The 19,603-nt window shown below is 54.3% G+C and overlaps 1 protein-coding gene across 6 annotated transcripts in view; it reads left to right on the forward strand.

The window, feature by feature from the left end:
• HDLBP (high density lipoprotein binding protein) overlaps nt 1-19,603 on the forward strand; it is a 70,782-nt gene that overhangs the window by 31,121 nt on the left and 20,058 nt on the right. For 2 of the 6 annotated variants that reach the window (XM_069487251.1, XM_069484766.1), the window contains exons 2-7: nt 8,267-8,334; nt 11,175-11,286; nt 13,018-13,175; nt 14,229-14,444; nt 18,611-18,817; nt 18,944-19,159. In XM_069487251.1, the coding sequence (XP_069343352.1) occupies nt 11,211-11,286; nt 13,018-13,175; nt 14,229-14,444; nt 18,611-18,817; nt 18,944-19,159 (873 nt within the window). In that variant the 5' untranslated portion in view covers nt 8,267-8,334; nt 11,175-11,210. Of the gene's footprint in view, nt 1-4,336; nt 4,384-4,806; nt 5,186-7,534; nt 7,934-8,266; nt 8,335-11,174; nt 11,287-13,017; nt 13,176-14,228; nt 14,445-18,610; nt 18,818-18,943; nt 19,160-19,603 lie in introns of those variants that run through there. The other 4 variants (XM_069484025.1, XM_069485578.1, XM_069486421.1 and 1 more) reach the window with 4 other exon arrangements.

Raw genomic sequence — 19,603 nt, forward strand, 5'->3', positions numbered from 1 at the left:
TTATTTTTATCATGATATTTATTTTTATAAATATTTTTATTTTCTGAATCGGTTTGCTTTTATGTACCTAGGTAGGAGTCACACATTCCTTTATCTTGTTAGCCTTGTCTGGAATATATCAAAGTTTCCTGGCTTTGTGTATCGGAGATAGTCTCTTGACTTCCTTACAAAAGCATTTGGGCCTTCCTTTTGCCTTTTTGTTGTGATTTTTATATATATATGTAAACATACACACACATACATGGTTTTTTGTTTTGTTTTTAAGATTGCAGAGGATCGGTTATTTGAACTTTCCATTTCTAACTCAGTTTGGGTAACATTTTTCTAGAAATTGCGCATTTCATCTGTTTTCAAGTTTTCAACAATACTTTCCTTAATAGAAGTTTTATTTTTCCAAGTGTCTTATGGATGTAGTTTTTGACCCCCCCCCCTTTAATTCTTAATATTGCCTTTTTATGCCCTTTCCCTTTTTTCATTGATCATGGTTGCCAGAGATCTACCTGGTCTTTTTAAAGACTTGGCTATAGGTTTTGTTTATCCTTTCTAGTACATGTCTTTTATGTCATTAGTTTCCTTTATTTCCTTCTAGTTTTTTGAAGGTATATTCTGTTGTTTTTCTAGTTTCAGCAGTAGATAATTGGCTTACTAACTTTTACTTTTTCCTCTTTACAAATACACTCTGGCTTCATTCCATGTTTGAATATATAACTGCTTTATTGCTCAGTTCTAAATATTTTCACATTTCTTCTTTGTCTCTTGAGTTATTTAGGAGCAAATTTTAAAATTGAGTTGTGGTCAGAGAATGTTGTTATGATTTTATTCTTTACTATTTACTGAGGTGTGTTTTTGGGTTTCTTTTTTTTTTTTTTTTTTTTTTACTTACCTCCTGGCCAGTTTTTTGAATGTATGGTTGGGGAAAAGAGTGTCAATCAATAAAGTGGGTTTATTAATTATGTTGTTTGAATCTTCTGTCCTTTTGGTTTTTAAATGCCGTCTTACTATCTTGCCCAGGCTGGTCTCGAGTGATCCTCCGAGTAGCTGGGTCACAGGTGTGCACCGCTGTGCCCAGCCGGGTCTCAGCCTGTGTTACCAAGGGTCAGTCGCCCCCGTTATTTTTTATTTGTGTTTTTTATTTTTACCTCTGAGACACAATCCTGCAAAAGTCTCTCCCTTTAGTCTTGATATATATTTATCAACTTCTCCTAATACCCTTTGGTTTTTACTTTACATGTTTTTAGCTGTGTTATTAGATATGTGTAATCAGAGTTGATGGAATTTTTTATTCTTGACCTTCTTTGTTCTCACGATTCTTCTCATACAGGCTGTGGTACCTGAAGGTAACACCGCCAGCCGGCTTACACGTGGTTAGCGTTGCCCGGGGTACTTCTCCATCCCTTTATTTTCAACCTGTATGTCCTTGTGGTTTAGGACTGTTAAGTAGCTTGTAGCTGATTTCATAATTGGCCAGTTCAGCCTCTTAACACTTAGATTACTGAGACATTTGAATTTATTTCTCTTACTGTATTTTGTGTTTTATTTACCTTTTCATTGCTTCTCTTTTATTTCTCATGTCTTCTATTCTGTTTTCTTATTTCCTCTCTTTTCTTTGGTAATTAGTAATACAATATAATGTAACTGGTAAGTAATAATATATAATGTAATGAATACCTCTGAATATATCACTTAATCCAGGATCTAGAACATTGCCAACAATTTCCATTTGAATGAGAGTTTGGCTTGAAAGTTAAAAACTTTAAATTTTTAGCATTCATTGTCAACAAGGGCTGAAGTTAATTACCTGTAGCCACTCCCCACATAATGAGGATCCTGGAATGTTGTAACTTTAATCTCCCTCCCGCCTTACATTATTGCCGCCTAGCGTTTTAATTCTTACGTTTTCATTCCCTCCAAATTTTATTGTTGTTATTAGTATAGGGTCAATGCTTGCTTCACTGTATCTAGATTAGTGGTTTCTTTATCAATATTCCTCCTTTCAGCAGTGACCTATTGATTGTAGTTGCTTGAGCTCTGTCTGGGTGCATCTGTTTTATTCTCATTGGTCAATGAGATAAAGAATTCTAGGCTGACAGTTACTTCCTTCAGCATAATTTATAGGTGTTAATGCTTTATCCTCTGGTATGTTGTTGATCGGAAGCAGTCTGCCCTCAGTCCCGTGGCTCTTCATGGGTAACCTTTCTTTTTTCTCTAGTTGCTTTTATGGTCTACTTTTGTCTTTGGTGCGCTGAGATTTCACTGAAGTGTGTTTTGGTGTGGATGAATTTAAATTATCCTGCTAGCCACTTGTTCTGTCTTTTTGTGGAGAGGAGGGAATGTTGTATCTTTAAATCCTAGAATTTTCTCAGCTATTTTTCCAGTATTTCTTTTGTGCTTTATATTTTCTTCTTTTAGAACTCCCGTGAGACATATGTTGGAATTTCTCATCCTCTAATCCGTGGTTCTTAACCCTCTTTCATTTGTTCCATCTCTTGATTTTTTTATATCTTATATCTTTATAAATTATGCTTTTTAGTCTCAGTCTTACAGTTGTGTTATCTGAGGTTCTTGAGTCTGCTCCTATTTCAGTCTTTTTGAACTTTAGACTTTTAGCCTCTCTGCAGTACGGGTTGATCCGTGGGTATCCTTGTTAGCCCGGTATGAGATTTATTCTTTCCTGAATGGGTTTGGTTTCTGTTTTGTTAATTTCTCAGTTTCAGGTATGGGTTCCTGCACCAATGGCATTGTAGAGATTTGAGCCCAACCCCTTGCAGAGTATCCATTGTCAAGAGATGCTCCTACCTCCTACCTCCCAGCTCAGGGCAGTCAGGGAAAGCATCCTGTAGTCTCGCCATGCTAGTGGGCTTTTCTTTGTTGGGGTTCTTGTGTTGTGGCGGGGGATACCTACCTTCTATTGGGGGTATAGCCCTTTTGGGGATCATGACTTTGTAGGGTGGGAGAGTGTCTCTATTCTAACCTTTAGCGTTGAGCAGGCCTGAACTACTACTCTCTGTCCCCTCAAGGGCTGAAAACCTAAATGTCACAGACTGATGTTCCGCTTTGGAGGCAGGCAGCCATCGAGCTCACACACTGTCTGGTCATGGAAGTCCTAAAGTTTGCTGGAAAGAACAGCTGGTCATGACTGTCAGCACAGAAACATTGTGGGATGGTTTGTAGCACAAATTTAACATTCGATTTTATAATTATTTTTTGCTAATTGTATGTTTTTTAACCAGCTCTGTAAGGTCTCCAGTGCACCAGGTACTGTGCCAACTTCTTAACTGTGTTGACTTCCTAGTGTCACCGGGAGGTCCTTGACAATGGGCCTGTTGGGGTACTGAATCCCCAGCCCTCCCCTCATCCTCCTCTCAGTGCTGAGCCCTGGCAAACCAAACAGCAGAAACCAGGGTTCTAGCTGCGGGTTGGCTGGTTCCCATGGGAAGACTTACCTGCCAACTGCAGGGAGACACGGTGGGTTCTGAAGAGTTTCCCTTGTGCCTAAAGAGGCTCTTCCTCGTCTCGGGGGGGTCCCACCTGCCCACTTACCGTCCTGGTGACCGAGCGCTGCTTTGACGGCAAGGGCCTTGGCTCTCTGCTTCAGGCAGACTTTCTCCGCCTTCTGTGGGATGTCCCGAGGGCCGGGGCCTCCCCGACCTTGCGCGTACCGTGCCCGCTCGCCGTCCCGCCTGCCTGTCCAGACGTCGCACTGCCCTGTCCGCGAGTCTTCCCTGAATCCCCTCGCCGGTGAGGGGCAGGCAGGAGCGGCTGTGCCCTTCAGGCCTGTCACCCCTCCTCCAGTTGGGAAGGAGCTTCTGGCTGCTGCCTCCAGACAACCACCTAGTCTGGCCGCTTCTGTCCAGTGCCCGACCCTAACGCACGTCCTCGCGCTGAGCGGCCACGGTGGGCCCCCGCCTCTCGGCTCGGTGTCGCCTCTCCGCTCGGTGTCGCTGGGGGAGCGCACCCCGTCCCCGTCCCGCCGGCCGCTGCCCCCTCTCCGAGCGGACACCAGCCAGTCGCCTCCTGCCTGGCCTGCGTGGGCCCGGGACGCCTCCAGCCGCGCAGTGCGGGCCCTTCGGGTTTCGTTGTGCTCTGCCTTGCGGGCGACACCTGGGCCGCTGACACCTGGGCGGGCGACACCTGCGCTGGCCGGGCTGTCACCGCCGGCTCGTGCCGTCGGGGCGGGGCGGGGGTGGGCGACTTCCCGCCGCGGGCGCCCCACGGAGCCCGCCCCACGCGAGCGGAGCCCGAGTTGGCGGCGCCGCGGGCCGGGGCGGGGCGGCTGACGTGTCCCCGCGGGATTGGAGCCGCCGCCCTATATAGGCCGGGCGGCCGCGCGGCGTCTCCTCCCTCCGCGCCGCCGCTCCGTCTCCTCCCGCGCGGCGGCCACGAGTGAGCGCGGGGCCGGGACCCGCACGGGACGCGGGGCGGGCGCGGGCGCGGGGCGGGCGGGCGGGCTGCGGGCGGGGGCGGCCCTCGTCCCCGGCGCCGGCTGGTGGCCCGGCCGTCCGGCCCCGAGGGGGAGGGGACGGCTACGTGTCACCACTGCGCATGGGCCGCGCCGGCCCCAGAAGTGGAGAAACTTTCTCGAGTCGCGAGTCCGAGCGCCGCTTCCAGCCGGGCGGGGCGGGGGCGCCCGGGTCTCCGGGTCCGCGGCTGTCGCGGTGGGGGAGGGGCGGCCGACCCGGGCCAGGTCGGTGGCGTTGGCGGGCCTGCCCCTCCCCCAGGGGCGCCCCTCCCCCAGCTCGGACGTGCCGACCGCGGGGTGGGGGCTGGGGGCTGCGTCCGGGGCCGGCGGGCCGGGGTCTTTGCCCCACGCGGCGCGGGCCGGGCGGGGCGCCACGCAGCACCGCCACCTCCACCTGCCCCGGGTCGGCGGGGACGCGGGAGGGACGGCGCCGGAGCGCGGCTGGGTCGGGCCGGCCGGGCCGCGGGAACCCGCATTACGGAAAATACCGGCTTCGGCTTCGGTGCACGGCCAGGCCGAGCGGCCCTGTCCCTTTAAGCCGGTCCCGCCCGCGGCCGTGCGGGGGAGGGGAGGCCTGCTGAGGTGGCATCTGGCCGTGCGGGACGTCCGGCTCCGGGCTGGGCGCAGGCCGCGGGCACGTCGGGGTCCGGTTTATGTTCGCAAGTTTGGTTTGTGATCTTGAGCAACTTGGAAAAAATCCCTTGCAAGGCTTCCCTGGGGACAAAAGTAAGCGATTTTAGTTTTGGGGAGGCGAAGCCCTGATTCCAGCTGGAGCCTTTGACACCCTCGCCCGGCCCTGCCCAGCAGGGGAAGCACCGGGGTCCCAGGAGCTGGGGCTGAAGTTTACCGACGCGTCTGCTCGGGCACTGTGGCCCTCTGCACGGGCAGTTGGCAGACTCACCACGAGGGAATCCACTTAAATGCTGCCTTGCTTAGAAGCAGGAAAGTAGAATCTTTTATTTAAAGCCTTTTGTGTTGCTGCCTGTTTGTGAGCGCGTTTCAGACGCAGGGCACAGCTGTCATGACTTCCATCTCCTGCGGGGTCCGGGGTGCTCCAGCCTCTTGGGGTGGAAGGGGGTCTGGGCTTCTACCTTGTGCCTTTACTTTTAGTTCTAGTTCAGTTTCCTGCAGAATTGTATTTTGAGATGTGACTTTTTTGCTGTGGACATTTACACTCTGGGAAACAAAATTTAAAGTTCAGGTTTAGAATAGCTTGAGGTTTGCATTGGGTGGACCTGAATGGTGATTGATCCGAGTTTCCCGTGGGGAACGTGGTTGTGGGCAACCAAAAATGTTGAAGGGACTGGGGGCTGTATGGGGGGAGCCGAGGGAGCCAGGAGGAAGGACTGCACCTGCCCCTAGGAGTGTTGTAGGAGAGGAGTCATGTTCTCTGTGGCCAGAAGGGGAGAAGGAGTTGGAGATTTCGTCATAGCTGAAGGCAGAAGGTTCATAGCCGTGCAGAGGTGGACCTGGGCTCCCTCAGAAGGCCATGAATTTCCTGTCCCTGCTGGTATCCAAAAGCTGAATTAGAGTAATGTCTGAGGTCCCTTTCAGTCCTGACTTGAGCAATATTATTGGAGCCAGATTCCGAGAAACCACATGTGTGGCCTCTGTTCTTTGATAACTGGGCCTGCTTACAGTCCCCAGGGAACTTCGGACAGCGTCTGGAGCTGCCGGGTGGGGAGCACACAGCCCTGACCACTGCTGCGTGGCTGTTGAAGGAGCCAGAAGGAGCAGGATTAGACCTTGTGGGTGTCATCTGTGAAGGCAGCGCTAGGGGCTTGGGTAGGAGCTTTTGGGGACAGCTTCATAGGTGCTGCCTTGGTAAGCCAGAGGCAGGTGGGTAGCTGGGCTGGGCATCACGGGATTGGGGGCACAGAAAGAGGGGTGAGTCTGGCCTTTTTAATGCCCACCCTAGAGTCTCAGGTGGGAGTTAGGTCTGCGTTTACATGTGGGTCATCAAGTATGTGTTTACAATAGATTTCTTCAAAAACAGGTTTTGAGTTGTTTAGAGGAAAAGCAGACTTGTTTGATACACCCAAACCCGGGGTGTTAAATGTGTCTGGTTGGATCCATGTGCAGTCTGGAGGCCAGGGGCCCAGTGTATCCTGTCAGACCAGTCTGGAGCTTTCTGGAGGTCCACTGTGCGCGTGTGGGGCGCTGGGGGGCTGCTCCCTGGGAGCAGGTGCATTTTTGCTGAGGCTTCTTTCAGCATGAGGGCTGGTTGGACTTGACTTCTGAAAGGTTAGTGGGTGTCCCAGGAGAGACTGACGCTCAGCGCAGAGTGGGGATCGGCACGTCACGGCTCTGCGCTGCAGTCAGTGGGAGCTGCCGTGGGCAGTAACTGTGTTTCTCAGGCCAGTGGCGTGGCTGTCACTGGGCACTGCAGGTTTGCCCCGCGCTGGCAAGCAGGGTGACTGGTCAGTGGGAGGGCAGGACAGAGGCCTCGGTGTGGTTGAGCTCGCGTGCGTGGGCGTGGCTTGATGCTGGAGTGTGTGTCTGGGTTTCAGAAATGACACTGGAGCTGGGACCACCTCAGGTGGGAGGCGGAGCCAAGCCAGGAGGGCAGAGGGCAGAGGGTGGGCAGCCCAGAGTGGGGGTGCCTAGGGGGGAGCCTGGGGCACCCCATCTTGCTCCCAGACTGGCCAGATACTTGGAATCTCAAGGAGCATTTGCCAACTTGTGATTGTACTACTGTGACACTTTGATTTAAAAGACACGTTTTCTTAAATAGAATATTTTGGACCAGTTTGTCCCACCTTGCCCCGTTCAGTTTTGGGGTACATCTGTGTGTCTGGGGCCCCAGAGTGGCTCTGGCCTCTGGCTTGGAGCAGGTTTCCTATGTGACTCAGCTCCGTATTTAGAGTTTTTAAAACATCTTGATCAGGTTTGTAATCCTGAACTGCCACTGGTGCACGTTCTCTGCTGGGAGGATGAGACCCTTGTCATGTGCTGCACCCCCCACTGCCGTGAGCTACCCTCGCAACTCCTGACCCCGTGTCTTACGGGCAAGGTTGCTGGGCGTGATTCTCCAGTGAGTAGGATGTTGCTGTTGCTGTTACTGCTTCTCCCACGTTAGACTCCAGCCTCACCGCTATCAGAAAGTCCATCTTTTCGTAGTCTAAGAGCACTTGGGGTTGTACAGTGGCAGGTAGCCTGCCTGGTGGCCTCACCTCTCTAGAAGTCCCCCAAGGCAGAAATGACTCACACCCACTTACTCTGCAGAGTAACTCTTGGTCCTCCCCAGCCAGCCTTTGAAGGTTCCTTCCAATCCTGCGATTTTATGACCTGGTTTCTAAATCCTCAGTGGATTAGAAGGAACTGAAGGACTTTCACAGGATGACAGCAAGACGAACAGCGCAACCTTAAAATTACAGAGCGCTCTTAAAGACAGCAGCTCCTGGTCGCCCTGGGAAGCTCAAGAACCCCAGAGCCCAGCTTCACAGCCCATCCTCTGGCCCAGCAGTCCGGAGGGCACATGGGGTACAGGGGAGGTGTACCCCATGTACTCTCAGCCATGCAAGAGAACACCATCAATTTGGGGAGGATTTTCCATCAAATGATTAAATTTAAAGGGTTTGGCACTCAAGGGATCGCTCCCTCAGGTCTCTGAAAAAGTTGTCCTCTGAAAGTTGTAGCTGGTTTGGGCTTATTGTGATATGTTTTAAGAGCAGAGATTCCTCCTCCCCTCCCCAAGAAACTTTCCCAAGTATTTGTGGTGTTGGGAGTAAAAAGACCTGGGTTGTGAAATGTAGATGAGTAACTTGCTCTGGTTTCCCTCCCCCGTCCCTTCCTTTCCCACCGCAGCAAAAGCTGGCGGCTGACAGGCGGCCCCAGGACCAGGACGGACTTTCCGGCTACTGACCGTTTTGCTGGTGAGTGTCCCTGCCGTCCCTGGGCTGTGTGGGGCCTGGGAGCGCGAGGGTGTGTCCCCTGGTCTCCATGTTGCGTCCCCACGTTCCTCGTGGTTCTCAGGGACGTACCTGTGGCCTCCAGTGAGCAGTTGTAGACCTGCGCCCCTCGGTCGTCATCCGTGTCCCCTCTGTTGTCATCTTTTTTCTTAAATGTGAGTTATGTTTATTCAGGACTATCTGAATTTGGGTCTTGCTTCTCTTTAAGAATTTTCTCGAACTTGGGAAGAGGCCTTGTTATGCTGTAAAATTACATAAAAACCCACTCTTTATTACATTACTTGGTCCTCTCCCATTCTTTGTCCAGGCAGTGCCAGTAGGACACTCGGTGCGTGGCTGTGTGGGAGCTGGCAGTGTGGACTGTGTGTGGGAGCTGGCAGGGTGGACTGTGTGGGGGAGCAGGCAGTGTGGACTGTGTGTGGGAGCTGGCAGTGTGGACTGTGACTGTGTGTGGGAGCAGGCAGTGTGGACTGTGTGTGGGAGCAGGCAGTGTGGACTGTGGACTGTGTGTGGGAGCTGGCAGTGTGGACTGTGACTGTGTGTGGGAGCTGGCAGTGTGGACTGTGGCTGTGTGTGGGAGCAGGCAGTGTGGACTGTGTGTGGGAGCAGGCAGTATGGACTGTGACTGTGTGTGGGAGCAGGCAGTGTGGACTGTGTGTGGGAGCAGGCAGTGTGGACTGTGTGTGGGAGCTGGCAGTGTGGACTGTGACTGTGTGTGGGAGCAGGCAGTGTGGACTGTGTGTGGGAGCAGGCAGTGTGGACTGTGGCTGTGTGTGGGAGCTGGCAGTGTGGACTGTGTGTGGGAGCAGGCAGTGTGGACTGTGACTGTGTGTGGGAGCAGGCAGTGTGGACTGTGTGTGGGAGCAGGCAGTGTGGACTGTGACTGTGTGTGGGAGCTGGCAGTGTGGACTGTGTGTGGGAGCAGGCAGTGTGGACTGTGACTGTGTGTGGGAGCTGGCAGTGTGGACTGTGTGTGGGAGCAGGCAGTGTGGACTGTGACTGTGTGTGGGAGCTGGCAGTGTGGACTGTGTGTGGGAGCTGGCAGTGTGGACTGTGACTGTGTGTGGGAGCTGGCAGTGTGGACTGTGTGTGGGAGCAGGCAGTGTGGACTGTGACTGTGTGTGGGAGCAGGCAGTGTGGACTGTGTGTGGGTGCTGGCAGTGTGGACTGTGACTGTGTGTGGGAGCTGGCAGTGTGGACTGTGTGTGGGAGCTGGCAGTGTGGACTGTGACTGTGTGGGGGAGCAGGCAGTGTGGACTGTGTGTGGGAGCTGGCAGTGTGGACTGTGACTGTGTGTGGGAGCTGGCAGTGTGGACTGTGTGTGGGAGCAGGCAGTGTGGACTGTGACTGTGTGTGGGAGCAGGCAGTGTGGACTGTGTGTGGGAGCTGGCAGTGTGGACTGTGACTGTGTGTGGGAGCTGGCAGTGTGGACTGTGTGTGGGAGCAGGCAGGATGGACTGTGTGTGGGAGCTGGCAGTGTGGACTGTGTGTGGGAGCTGGCAGTGTGGACTGTGTGTGGGAGCAGGCAGTGTGGACTGTGTGTGGGAGCTGGCAGTGTGGACTGTGTGGGAGCTGGCAGTGTGGACTGTGGCTGTGTGTGGGAGCTGGCAGTGTGGACTGTGTGGGAGCAGGCAGTGTGGACTGTGGACTGTGTGTGGGAGCTGGCAGTGTGGACTGTGACTGTGTGTGGGAGCTGGCAGTGTGGACTGTGACTGTGTGTGGGAGCTGGCAGTGTGGACTGTGGCTGTGTGTGGGAGCTGGCAGTGTGGACTGTGACTGTGTGTGGGAGCAGGCAGTGTGGACTGTGACTGTGTGTGGGAGCTGGCAGTGTAGACTGTGGACTGTATGTGGGAGCAGGCAGTGTGGACTGTGACTGTGTGTGGGAGCTGGCAGTGTGGACGGTGGCTGTGTGTCGGAGCTGGCAGTGTGGACTGTGTGTGGTAGCAGGCAGTGTGGACTGTGGCTGTGTGTCGGAGCTGGTAGTGTGGACTGCCTGCTGGAGCTGGGGCGCGAGAGGCACAGGAGGCCGACACTGCTACCCCAGAGTGCTGAGTGCGTCCGTTTCCCACACCGTGGGACTCCGTGTCCCTGGGTCGGTCCCCTGCTGTGAGTCCCTCCCACACGGGAAGACGGTGGGGAGAGGACGGCCGGTCAGCCCGTGTCCAGGGCAGGGAGCAGGTCGCGTGGCCTGCCGGGTCGCCACAGCCGAGCGCTGTGAGGCTGCTTCTCCCTCGCACCCACACCTGCCTCCTGGTCACGTCGGGGTTGGGAGGTGGCTCCGTTTGGATCCCGGGTGAGCACCGTGTGGAGGCGGGTTGGCTTTGGTCGCAGCTGTCACGCTGCGTGTTGTAGGCATCGAGGGGCATGTGGTGGTCGCGTGAACAAGGCTGAGACAGCTGCTAGGAGGGGTCCTGGTGCTCACCTGTGCCTGGGCTGGCTCTGGGGTTGCCCACCCTGGGTGGGGCTGCATCAGTGCCACCGGGGGACACCGGGGTGCAGAGCGTGTCCCCTGAGCATCCTGGCTGCCGTCATGTAGCCGCAGGTGAGCTCGAGGAGGCGCTTCCCTGCCTGCGTGACCACAGGCAGCTTCCCGGGGACCGTTAGCCCTTCTGGGACCGTCCTGCACTGGCATTTGGTTTTCCTTTTCATCACGTGGTGACAGTCTGGGTGTCAGCCTACATCAGAGGTTGAGAGGAGAGTAAAAATGTATAGTTTGCTGGTAAAGCTTAATCTGTAGATAATTAAGAGTTGTCCTTTGACGATGCTTTGACCTTTTGTTGTCTCGACTCGTTCTCTTGCTCCAGTGGCTAACCCGGTCGTGTGTGGGCGTGAGACCAACCATGAGCTCCGTTGCAGTTTTGACCCAGGAGAGTTTTGCTGAACATCGAAGTGGGCTGGTTCCGCAACAAATCAAAGGTGACGGTTCCCTTCTGTGCTCCTCTCGTTAACTTCTGCGCACCGCTCCCCCCGCCCCCCGCGCCTGCCCCGTCTCACGCCTTTTCTAGAAGCACCTTTCGGCCCTGTAGTCGGGGGCGGGGCCGGGGCCTGCACTGCTGCGTGTGTGGGTGGGATCGGCCGGGCACGGAGCGTGAAATCGGGCACAGTGACGGGCACGGTGTGGACAGGTGTAGGAAAGGTGGTGAGTTTGACCACTGGTGGTTAATGGGATCCTTTTCAAAACTGCTGCTTCCCAATTGTGGTGAAGGAAAGTGTGGCCGGGCCGTGGTCCCACGGCACCCTCGCCCTCCCTGGGGGGGGGCTGCGGCCGGGGCTGCGCGGTAGGGACAGCACCAGCCACCTGTGGGCTTCAGTGTTCTGGTCCCTGCGTTACGTAAAAGGGAACAGGTGAAATTAACTTTGATGTATTTTACTTAATACCAATATAAAACATTGTCCTTTTAACATCTCTTTAATGTAAAAAAAAAAATCAAAATAGTGATTTCATGGTCTTTTCTTTCTTCGAAATCTGGTGTGTATTTACAACTACAGATAATTTCCATTTGAATGCTAATCCTTGATCTGTATTTAGATTTCATAAAAATTTCACTTGAAAGAGTAGATTGTTCTATTTCAGGTTGTTCCAGACATACTTAAAAGTTTTCCAGCAACTGAATTGAATATCCGTTGTTAGATTAAAATTAAGTAAAATTTAAAGTTCACGTCCTCAGTCACACCAGCCGCGCTTCACAGCCGCGTTTCTGGCGGCTGCTTGTTTGGCTGTGGAGCCCTCAGCGCCGCTGCGGCCGAGTTGTCCTGGGTGCGGGGCCGGACTCGTGCGGCTGACCCAGCAGGCCGTGCAGCTGTGCTGCTGCTTTCTCAGAGGGGGCGGCTGGCGCGGGCGGGGTCCAGCCAGCTGGCAGGGCGGCGTGGCCAGGGGGCCAGGACGCGGTGAGGCTGGGGTGAGGCTGGGCCGTCGGACCCCAAGGGCCGTCCCCCTTCTCCGCGCGCGTCCTCCACGGCCTTCTCCACTGGGCATGGCTGTCGCCAGACGCCGCACAGCCCCGGGGACTGGTGGCTGTCTAGCAGTCACGTCCTTGCTTTCACGGAGATCGCGGTTCTGGGGCAGAAACATGCCCAGTTGGGGCACTGTGGAAGATGGAAATGGTCAATAATCAGGGAGCCTGATCCCCACAAGAGTTGCTGCTCCCTGCCTCGGGCCGGGGGAGAGCGAAGCCCGCAGTCTCCGCGGGAGCCGTGCGCGGCGGCTGAGGCCCAGCCGGAGTTGCCTGCACGGTGGTTCTCGCGGGCTCGGCAGCACCGCTGTCTTGTTTCACAAATGGAAGGGCCTGCTCTGTGCCTGTCACTGTCGTAGTTGTGACTTTTTACCATGACATTAGAAGACTCCTGAGGACTTAGGAATTGCTCCGGCAGGCACCTTCGCAGGAGGGTGGGAGGGGTCAGAGCTGACTGCACAGAGGAGGTTGTGCAGAAGGGGAGAGGTGGTCAGAGATGGGGCGTCCCTGACCGCCTGCAGTCACACCTTCAGAGGGTGCCGGGCCTGCTCCCCAGGCCCTCCCCGTTGCTGTGAGGAGAGTTGGGCTGAGGGGCCTCGGGTGGGGGTCCATGGAGCAGTTGGTATCCTGCAAGTGTTTTTTCAGACAATACTGAAAGTAGTGTGTGTCCTCTTCTGTATGTTGGCTGGCCCAGTTGCTACTTTAAATTCAGAAGAGGAGAGCGACCCTCCAACCTACAAAGATGCCTTCCCCCCACTTCCCGAGAAAGCGGCGTGCTTGGAAGGTGCCCAGGAACCTGCCGGAGCCTGGAGCAGCAAGATCCGGCCCATCAAGGCCTCTGTCATCACTCAGGTAGAAACGCCACCCTTTTCAGCCTGTCCCTCCAGGTGGGATCTGATGGGAGGGTTTTGGCACATGCAGAATGAGAATTCTTCGGGTTGGTGAAGGGAGGAGGCCTTCAGATTTGGTCTCCCCCCAGGCTTTTGTTGGGCAGAGCTTCAGCCGTGCGCACCCTGCGTCCCGTGCACCCGAGGGCTGGCCGCGGCCGGTTCTGGGCGGCCTTTGCCAGAGCCGTGGGTCCGTGTGTTCCCCTCACTGCAGTCCAGTCCCTGTTCCTACTGCTGAGGTTGCTCCTTGCGCGTCAGCAAATCCGTTAAGAACTGGTGTGTCTCTGCCCTTCATCCCACTTGCTTAAAGCAGTTAACCAGCTTCTTGTTTTTCTTTGACTTCGTTCGTCCTTCTCTCTCCTGCCTGAATTTGTGAGGTCGGCAGACTTCAGAGCCTCTCTGTGATTGCCGCCGTGTGCCCGCAGGTCTCCCACCAGCTCTAGACTCATAACCAGTCGCACCCTGTCCTTCCATTCTAACCTGTTACCGTTGTTGACGGTTTTGTTAGATGTGCCACTGTCTGCTTGGTGGCTCAGGCCCCAGACCAGGGTAGCGGATCCTCCTTCCACCCTGCCCATCCTCCATGCGTTCTCCACAAAGCAGCTGGAGGACCCTGAGCCACGGGCAGAAAGTGTCCTGCTTAAAACCCGTCACTGACTTCCACCACGGGGGGGTCCCCTGGGGTGCTGGGCGGACCCCACTCCCACCTGCGGCCTCCTTGCCTTTCCTGCCTGCAAACCCGGGCTCTTCCCCTCCACCTGCTGGCATCTGCCCGCACTCCCTGGTCACAGGGTCTCTCCTGCTTCTCTCCAGCCCTGCTTTGCGTCGTAGGTGTGGCTCGTCCCACCCGAATGGCAGCCACCTGCCGAAGGCGCTTTCTCATGCCCTTTACCTGCCTTGTCCCAGGGCTTGGCTCCGTGCACGGGTGAGGTGGGGGCTGCTTAGTGAGGGCAGGGTCCCGTTGACCTTCCTTCTGTTCTTTGATCTCTTAACTGTGTCTGTTTGGATCTCCGAGCAGGTGTTCCACGTGCCCCTGGAGGAGAGAAGATACAAGGACATGAACCAGTTTGGAGAAGGTGAACAAGCAAAGATTTGCCTTGAGATCATGCAGAGAACCGGTGCTCACCTGGAGCTGTCGCTGGCCAAAGACCAGGGCCTTTCCATCATGGTCTCGGGGAAGCTGGACGCCGTCATGAAGGCCCGGAAGGACATTGTCGCCAGACTGCAGACACAGGTGGGCGTCCCCAGGCCTCCCTCTCCTGAGTGACGGCCCTGGTGCCGTGTCCCCAGTTCTTGACGTGGGGTAGAACTTCACGGGACTCTTCCTATCAGTGGGACAGCAACATGCAGACCCACCTGGCATTTTTAGGGGGAAAACCACTAAATTAGTAATAGAACTGGGACACCTACTGTTTTTGCTATTTGAGTGAATGAACTGAAAATTGTGTTTTGTTTTGGAGACGGTCTCGCCATGTTGCCCAGGCTGGTCCCACACTCCTGGCCTCAGGCGGCCCTCCCGCCTCAGTCTCGCGAGCAGCTGGGACCGGAGGCCAGGCTGCACTGGACGTGAGTCTTGTCCCAGAGATTGAGACGCTCGGCAGAGCTGGGCTTGTTGGGCGGCGTTCCTAACGCTTTGCTGGGGCATTTGTGAAATACACGTTTCTAGGCCTCAAACTTAGGGTGAGATAAATTAAAGTTTTGTTTTAAACGAGTTCCCTAGTCCTTGGCAGTCTGATGCCAGTACGTGGACGTTGCGAGCCATCGTAGTGAATAAGGGAGTCTGTGACGGATTTCTCCCTAAGTGGCAGCACTTAAAGACCAAGAAAAACAGAGAATTTTGTTAAATTGTGGTGTGACACTGTCATGCTAGGTGGGTCTGTTTAGAAACGGGGCTTCCTCCCCTGCGGCCGCGTCTCCGCAGGCTGCAGTGGGGGCTCGCCCTGGTGGCCGGTGGGTGGGAACCTGCCTGGAGGGGCTCCTGGTGCAGCACCCCGGGGCGCAGTGGCGGGTGGGGAGCACTGCGGGTGCTGGTGCGGCCCAACAGCGACTCAGCCACGTGGCTCGTCGGGATGGCGGTCCCAAGCCCCTGCTGGTTTCATGGAGTTAAATCATTGTTATGAAAGTTAAAATGGTGCTTGTAACTGTTTCCTGTTGTGGCTGGTATCTGCTCGCCAGGGGACATTGGGGCGCCATCTGTGCGTGGATTTGAAGGCAGGGACGCAGCACGGGCTGTGCGGGCCACTGGAAGGCCTTTGTCCCTGGCCCACGTGCTGATTTTAAAGCAAATCTCACGCACGTTATTTACCTATAAATACTGCAGTGTGGCCTCTCTTTATGTAGCTGTGTCTGTAACCATGGTGCCATTAGCTCCCTGCAAGTGGTGATGGTTTGTTAGTATCATACAGAGTTTCGACCCAGTCTGTGTTTAGACTTTCCCTGTTTTCTCCAACTTGTCGTTTCCAGTTGTCCGTTCAGATCAGTGTCCAGACAGGGTCTCCAGGCTGCGTTCGATTGTACAGTCACAAGTCTGTCTTCTCTGACGGGGCTCTGCCCCCTTTTTAATGCCATTGATTTGTTGGGGGAAGTGGGTGTTTGATTTCTGGTGAACTGGTGTTAGGTCTCGAGGGGCTCGGTCACGTCCAGGTTCGGCCTGTTGGCAAGAACTTGGAAGGTGGCGCTGTGTGTGTGGCGCAGCTGCTCCTGCGTGTGCTGGTCTGAGGTCGGTCAGCAGTAAAGTGTCTTCAGCTCACCTGTCGTCTAAGTTCCCATCAGTGTTTTGCTTAATAGCTTTGTCATCCATTGGGGATCCCGGCCTGCATTCCTGAAGGGCTGCAAACATGGTTTTCTCCTTCTGTCCCTGCTCATACGTGAGTTGATATTTCTGTAAAGAACTTTGTTCATCCACAGTCGCGTGGGAAGTGCCAGCTGAACAATTGATCCTTTCCCACTTACCAATTTTTAGACTAAATCGGCAGTCTGGCATCGTCCGTGCCAATCAGTGAGTCTTTGTGGTGTCATCATGAACTCGGGAATTGACGTGTCTGTCACAGTCGTCCTTGATGCTGAAATGGCCGCATCCTCGGCCAGAGGGGCCTGCGGGTTTGTTCCCTGCGGCCCAGCGTCACAGCCCATGAGGCGCCATCACCCCGTGGTTTCCCACGTGGAAAGATGACTGGGCTAATGTTACGGGTTTCCTTCCACAGACCTTGGCTCAGCTGTATCTCCGCGAGCTCTGGACCTCTTGAGTAGGAAGCTGCAGCCAGAGACTCCACTGTAGACACGAGGTGCCCTTACGACTGGGCTGGCAGAGCTCCTGGTCCTCCTCGGAGGACAGAGCTAGGGAAGTGGAGCTTGCTTTTAGCAAAGGAAAATCATGAGTTTAATATTTTTCTAACTAAGATAAGATATGGTAGAGTTTTACCATCACTCGAACTAATTTTTGTTTCTGGGTTATCGTGTTCTCTTGCTACATAGTTCGGTGCATTTGTTTCCCTTTATTTTCACTTTTTAGAAGTTATTTCAACATTTACATGTTTGCAAGTCAAAGCTCTATAATAAGGTCCGTTCAGAGACATCTCCCCAGCCTGTCATCTTCACCCTGTTCCTCCCTCCTCTCGCGGGTGGCCATTCCTGGCCCCTGGCTTGTACCTCGTTGCTTGTGTTTGAGAAGAGAAGCAAAACACAGCTTGCCAAACCCCGTTCCACACCTTGCATTTCTCCTTACTGTTTTTGGAGCTGTCGACGTATCAGTAAATAGCGATTTTCCTCATTGCTTTTGCAGCCCCGTGGTGCTCTGTGGGGGTACTGTGATTTACGCGGCGCTCACGGACGGGCATCTGGGTGCTTTCCAGACTCTGGGTGTCACGCGTTGTGTCACGGTAAAAGCCATGTGCCTGTGCCGTTCCTGTTGGGCCCAGTGCATCTTGGGGTAGATTCCTGGAAGTGAGACGCTGGGTCCGAAGGTGACTGCAGGTGTGACTCGGCCATCGGCAGCTGACTCCCCTTCCTCGGAGCTGTGTGTTTTGCTCTTTCGTGGCAGCGTTAGGGAGCCAGGCTCGTCAAATGCTTGGGTTTTTGCCAGTCTACGAGGTAGCTGAGTATGCTTTTAATTTGCATTTTTTTCTGTGAAATGTCTGTTGTTTTGCCCATTTTTCCATCCAGTTGTTCATCTTGCTCAGTTTTCAGTAGCTCAACGTACTAGGGCTTTCTAAACCCCTTCATCAGTAATCAAAGTTAAAAGTAATGTTCTCCAGTTTGTCATTTCTTTTTTATCTTGATGTGTTTTGCTGTGTGAAAGTTTTATTCTTATATAGTAAGATTTATTAGTCTTTTATTATTTTGAGTCATTGTTAAGGAGGTTTTTTTTACTTCTCAGTCATAAGAAAGGTTACCCCTGTTTCTGCTGGTGCCTGTGAGGGTGGTCTTGGTTTCAGTTCCTGCTGTTTGGACTGCGTCGCGAGTGGGGCGAGGCCTGAGCCAGTTCCACCGTCTTCCATGTGGCTCTCGGGTTGTCGGCACCGTTTTCAAGAGACCCTCTGCCCCGGCGGCCTGAGTGCAGCCTTCAGCACGTCCTGCATGTTCCTGCTGACTTAGGTCTGTTTCTGGGTTTCCAGTTCCGACCTGTCGGCCGGGCTCTGCGGGAGACTTCCCTGTTTTAACCGTGGTGGCTTGTGTGTTGTGTGTGGTACTGCTTTCTTCACGGGCGTCTTATCTGTTCTTGTTTGCTCTGTCGTGCTACTTTTATAATTAACTTTTTATTCAAAATTGCATTAATATTTTCAAATTAATCTTGATCATTGACATCTTTATAATTTAAACGTTTTAGATCTTTTAAGGTGTGTCTTCTGATTTTTTTTTTTTTATTTTTGAGACAGAGGCTTGTGAACTCCTGGGCTCAAGTGATCCTCCTGCCTCAGCCCGCTGAGTAGCTGGGACTACAGGTGCCACCACTGTGCCCAGCGTGAAATGCTGTGTTTTTCCTTACATTTTCTAACTGGTGGTTGTTGGCACAAGTTAAGGCTGTTGACTTCTGGATTCTAATCCTCCTGTTATAAGGAGAATTTAATGAAGTGGTACTTTTTTCAGGGTTTCTGGGTCCTATGCTTCTTGCTGGCCATTTGTGGCTGTTTCATTTTCTCTTACCTCCTTTTGTGGGGTGTGTCCAGCGGGTGTTGGGCAGTGGTGCAGGGACACTGGGCCTGACGTCTGCCCGGCGTCGAGGGCAGGCGGCCGCCCGCACGCAGCGTCTGGGCTCTCGCTGCTCTGGTGGACGGGTCGGGGCTGGTGGGCGACAACAGGCAAGGGTTGCGTTCCAGCCAGAGAGGATGTCACGGAAAAGCGTGTTCTTTGAGAACCTATAAATATTTTGGGGGGGTGTTTTTGGTTCTCTTCCTGCTGTAGGCCTCAGCAACTGTTGCCATTCCCAAAGAACACCATCGCTTTGTTATCGGCAAAAACGGAGAGAAACTTCAAGACTTAGAGCTAAAAACTGCAACCAAAATCCAGATCCCGCGCCCAGATGACCCCAGCAATCAGATCAAGATCACCGGCACCAAAGAGGGCATCGAGAAAGCTCGCCACGAAGTCCTGCTCATCTCCGCCGAGCAGGTGAGAACGCGGGAGCACCCTGTGTCCTGCCCGCCTGCGGCCGGGGCTCACCTGTGGCCCTGGAAGGCCGTGTGCCCCCAGGTGTCTGCAGAGGCCTGGGTCAGCCGTCCGTCCTTTCCTTTCCAGGACAAACGTGCTGTGGAGAGGCTGGAAGTGGAGAAGGCTTTCCACCCGTTCATCGCGGGGCCCTATAACAGGCTTGTTGGCGAGATCATGCAGGAGACCGGGACACGCATCAACATCCCCCCGCCGAGCGTGAACCGGACCGAGATCGTCTTCACGGGCGAGAAGGAGCAGCTGGCCCAGGCTGTGGCTCGCATCAAGAAGATTTACGAGGAAAAGGTGTGCAGGTCCTCACGGCGGGAACAGGGACTAGGATTCGGGTCTGGAGACTCGGCGAAGGCCCAGCTTTGCCCGTCGCCTTTTATCCTGGGACAGGAGCTTATCGTCTCTGCACTCGGGCGTCCAGCGGAGACAGGGGCCCAGGCTTCCCTCTGCGGGTGGCGTCCTCCTCCCCCGTCCGCGCGGCGGCCTCCCCCTCCCCCGTCCGCGTGGCGGCCTCCTCCTCCCCCGGGTCCGCGCGGCGTCCCTGCCCGCGGCCCCAGGCGGTGTTGGCAGGTTGCCGCGGGGCTGCCCCAGGGCGGGGCGTACAGCTCAGAGTTGTCCACTTCCTTGATGGAACTGTTAGCTCAACTTGGTGAACGTTGTGGTCTGAAACTTATTCCTTAATTTGGGGTAAAGACGTGGTGTTTTCAAGCGTTCCAGGGTGGAGTTAGCAGTTTCGGG

This window comes from Eulemur rufifrons, chromosome 1 (assembly GCF_041146395.1).
Source record: "Eulemur rufifrons isolate Redbay chromosome 1, OSU_ERuf_1, whole genome shotgun sequence".
In the NCBI taxonomy this organism is placed as follows: Eukaryota; Metazoa; Chordata; class Mammalia; order Primates; family Lemuridae; genus Eulemur; species Eulemur rufifrons.